Source organism: Cynara cardunculus (genome assembly GCF_001531365.2).
Source record: "Cynara cardunculus var. scolymus isolate 2C chromosome LG 13, CcrdV1, whole genome shotgun sequence".
NCBI lineage: Eukaryota > Viridiplantae > Streptophyta > Magnoliopsida > Asterales > Asteraceae > Cynara > Cynara cardunculus.
Window position 1 is genome coordinate 8,158,388 of NC_037540.1, and position 4,297 is coordinate 8,162,684.

General features: G+C 31.9%; 1 protein-coding gene across 1 annotated transcript in view; it reads left to right on the plus strand.

Annotated features, from left to right (window-relative positions):
* LOC112524582 (cinnamoyl-CoA reductase 2-like) overlaps nucleotides 1-1,975 on the plus strand; it is an 8,137-nt gene extending 6,162 nt beyond the window's left edge. The window contains exons 5-6 of the mRNA XM_025134469.1: nucleotides 609-798; nucleotides 1,784-1,975. Coding sequence (XP_024990237.1) covers nucleotides 609-798; nucleotides 1,784-1,922 — 329 coding nt within the window. The 3' untranslated portion in view covers nucleotides 1,923-1,975. The remainder of the gene's footprint in view (nucleotides 1-608; nucleotides 799-1,783) is intronic.
* The last annotated feature ends 2,322 nt before the right edge of the window (nucleotides 1,976-4,297 follow it).

Consider the following 4,297-nt stretch of genomic DNA (forward strand, 5'->3'; position numbering starts at 1 on the left):
CTACATATATATATATATATATATATATATATATTTATATCGCGTAAATATATATATACACATATCCATGTATTCAAATAATACACAAATTCACATACCAACATGTATCAATTACCATGTAATGAATTAATCAAATAATCACGTATTAAATACCTTGGGTAATAACCAGGATCTGGTTATCACAATTTTCTTCTCTGTTAGTCTCTTTTTTATATCATGTGTCTGTATACATTTGAAAAAAATTCCGAAAGTGTACACTCGATTGTAGGTGTCCCAAAATAGAAATTGTTGCAATTTTTACGCATACTCTATCCGTCCCAAAATAAGAGTCCATATTTCTATTTAGTTTGTCCCAAAATAAATGTCCACTTTCAGAAGTTAGTGCCTACTTTCCAATTATACCCTTACTTGTGAGTTGGAGAAATTCGTTACTCCACTATTGTTAAGGGTAAAACTGTCATTTAGTTGAGTAAAAAGTGTTAAGAATTACACATTTCTAGATCTGTATGCCATTTTTATTGTGGACATTTATTTTGGAAGGAAGGGAATGTCAAGCATGATTCTGACTTTAAAAGTGGCATCTTCTGTTGCATTCTGCATGTTTGCAGAAGGATATGAAGAAATAGAGAACAGGCTGCGGATGATCGTAGATGTACGTGATCTAGTCGAAGCACTTCTTTTAGTGTATGAAAAACCTGAGGCCAGTGGAAGATACATATGCACATCTCACCTGATCAGGTCAAAACAATTGGTAGAAATGCTGAAGAAGTACTATCCTGACTACAAGTATCCAAAGAAGTGAGTCTCTTTCTCTTTTTACTCCTTCCCCATGAAAATTGCATCAATTTCCTATTTTTAGAAAGTTTCCAAGTTACCATTACATCTCTGCCATTATTGTTATAAGAAATAACTTGATGGTATTGATTTGGGTCTACAAGATTATAGGAAGGCATTTTAGATATTTCACAAATAGTTGAACACTTTCTTAAATTGTGCCAAATAAATAATGTAATCAGATTGGAACTTTATTTGACATGGAGGGACGGGTTGATTTGGTGAGACATGTAAAACCACGAACAAGACCATATAGAACCGATCGATATGGCTTGACCCTTTGGAGACCCCGGGACAATTTGTGTCCGTCTAGCCTTCGTTGGAAGGGATGTGTTGGGGTCTTGCATCGTCTAGACTTGGACCATTTCTCCTCCATATTTGTTCGAGCATCTCCTCTCTCCTTAATGGCTCTTTTGGAGAATAATTTAAGAGCATCCAGAATTGAGGCTTTTTGAGAGCTTATCGAAATGCTTTTTGACCAACTCACATTGTGGAAAAGCCCCAACAAACAAAAATCCTCTTTTTGCTTGTAACTGCACAACCTCACAAGAAGTCTCTTTTTCTTAGCCACCTAAGCATGTGGGTCCTATATATTGGGCAAAGCTATACCATTGTGGAAAGCTCCAACGGGGTTCCACATATTCTCTCATTCAGGGAATTGACTTATGGTGCATGGGTGCTCATGTTTCGTTCTTTTAAATTTTCTGAGACTAATATTTGAACCTTTGGGCCTCCTTTCTGCAAAAGGGTAGGACCATATGGGTTCCACGGCCTTCACGGGGAGGTACGTGTGTCCGAATGGCATATGGGTGGTGTGACCAGTGTCTGGAGTCGAACCCCAGATTTTCCATTCATTCTACAAAGATGTCCATCTCCGTACCGGCTACGCTAAAGCCACATGAACCTCATTTTTGTTTCTAGCCCATATTAACTACATTTCCGGTGGCAGATTTATCGAGCTGGATGGAATATTTTCAGTTACATCTGAGAAACTACAGAGGCTGGGGTGGAGCTACAGACCACTGGAAGAAACGCTTGTGGATTCAGTCGAGAGCTACAAAGAAAACGGTCTTCTGGGTAACTTATAAATTGTCCTCCATCTTTATCAACCACTTTCTATTCTAATAACAATTTTTATATCTACTTTTACAAATTTTCAAATCATTGATGGTCTTTGAATATTTTTTATATACGTCGTATGTTTTGTTGTTATAAAAAAATATTATTTTATGTGACTTTTTATACCAAAAGATGTATAAATAAGGGGCCGATTACCCGGTAAGCACTTACCGGTAAAATTCAACATTATCGCTTACTTACCGGGTAAGATTTTATTCACTAAAACACATTGTATGCAACAATTATCCCGGTAAGCGCTGACCATGGTAAGAGTCCTCGTTCTCACTTAACAGCTAAGACTCTCGATTCTTGCCTTCGCTCTTACCGGGTAAGATTTTTAGTCCTTGCCATATTCATCCGATAAAGTAAATTGACTTGGTTAAGCGCTTGGTAAACGGGAAGACTTGTATGAGTTAATTTCTGAATGTGTTTGTTTTCAACCTAATAAGTTTAATGGGTTGTTAGCTTAGTTGGTTAAATTATATTGAGGTGTTTGATTTTAACTTAATACTAAGAGATATTGAGGTGTTTGATTTTAACTTAATACTAAGAGACTAACTTAACACGTTAAGTTAATCTATCCTATATTAATGCATTAAGGTAGAGTTTATTCCAGAAATTACGCTTGTCCTATAACATTTAATCACACGTCTCGTTAAGTTTACCGACATGCATAAATTAGAAAATGTAATCACATAATAATACTTTATTATTTTAATATATTTTACATTATTAGGTAGTGTTATGAACTTGTTGAATTCAAATCATTCATATTATTTTAATTTTTTTGTCATTTTAAATATGTATTAAACAATTTATTTTTATTCAACACTTATGATGAATAAGGTTGGTAATTTTTGCTAAGGAGTTGTTTGTTTACCTTTTAATAATTCCATTAAGAGGCAGACTTTGAATCGTTAAGAGGTGAATCTTGTTTGGCACTATATCATTAAGCACCCTAATTTCATTGTAAACAATTACCAAACAATTATATTTCATTTTGCATTATATCATGAGAGTCTCTTAATCATTCTGATCACTTAATCATTCAGCAACTGTCAAGCAGCCTCTTATTCAAACTATTTATTCAAGATAAAAATTAAGCAACAATTTATCTTAATTTATTCGAGGTGGATTAATAATTAGAAACAACTTAATAGATTCAAAACTTAATGGATAAAAAATCAAACAACGTCTTAATTTAAAAATAAGTAAGTATTTATGTAAGAAAATGTTTTTAAAAAACTAGTTTAATATGTAAATATATTTTTATTTTTCAGAAGTATAGAATTCTTGTATTTTATTCCGGGAATTGTTTTATATATTTTACAAATTGTTAAGTAATTTAAAACTATTTATCATTCTATCAACAAGAGAGACTCGTGAAATAATTAATAATTTAATAAAACATTTCTTTTTGTACTGTTTTGTTTTAATTATTATATTATTGTGCTCATATAGATCTCAACAACTATCTATATATTATAATAGAATTGTTTTGGCGTGCGTCTTATGCAAATATAAGACAATAAGTTATTATTTGTTTATTATGAAATTATATAACCTAACCTAACAAATTTGATCCTTAATTATTAAGACAAGGTCGTACAAGTTATAGGATTCAAGAGGTCACTAATTCTAATAGGAAACAGCGTTTGTTATGGTAGTCGGTGGAAAAACATCGAAACCATGTATTTCTTGACGTCTGATTAGACCAACCATTTATTTTGCTTCTCCATTCTTGTTATTGCAAAGATTACTTATTGTGGCTGCCTTTTGAATGATTGTAAAGATTTCTTGAAATCTAGTTTTACATTTTAAGAGAAACCACTTGTTTGTATTTTTGCTAATAAGTGTCATTTCCAAGTTGTAAAGATTTCTTGAAACCTATTATTAGTCTTTTAGATTGTGTTTGGTACATGGTATATGACAAGATATGATGGGAGAAAACTCAGTGTTCTATGTTTGGTACGATATGGGACAAGGACAAAAACCGGAACAAAATGGGACAGCATGAGACAAAAAAGGTTTTTTTTTTTTTGTTCCACCAAGTCTCTCTCTCTCTCTCTCTCTCTCTCTCTCTATATATATATATATATATATATATAAATTAAAAAATCACTAAATGATGATTTTAAAAACCATGATACACAATATGAATAAAACGAAAGTTCGCCATCCGTACATATTTTTCTTAACTAATAGTTCTTTAACGAAACTTAATAATTAAATTAAACATTTTATTAAATCAATTTATTATTTATCAAAAGAGAGGAAATATAACTTTTATTTTTATATAACTAACCAAAAAATTTGTTACGGTTGTTATATTTAATTTTTTAAT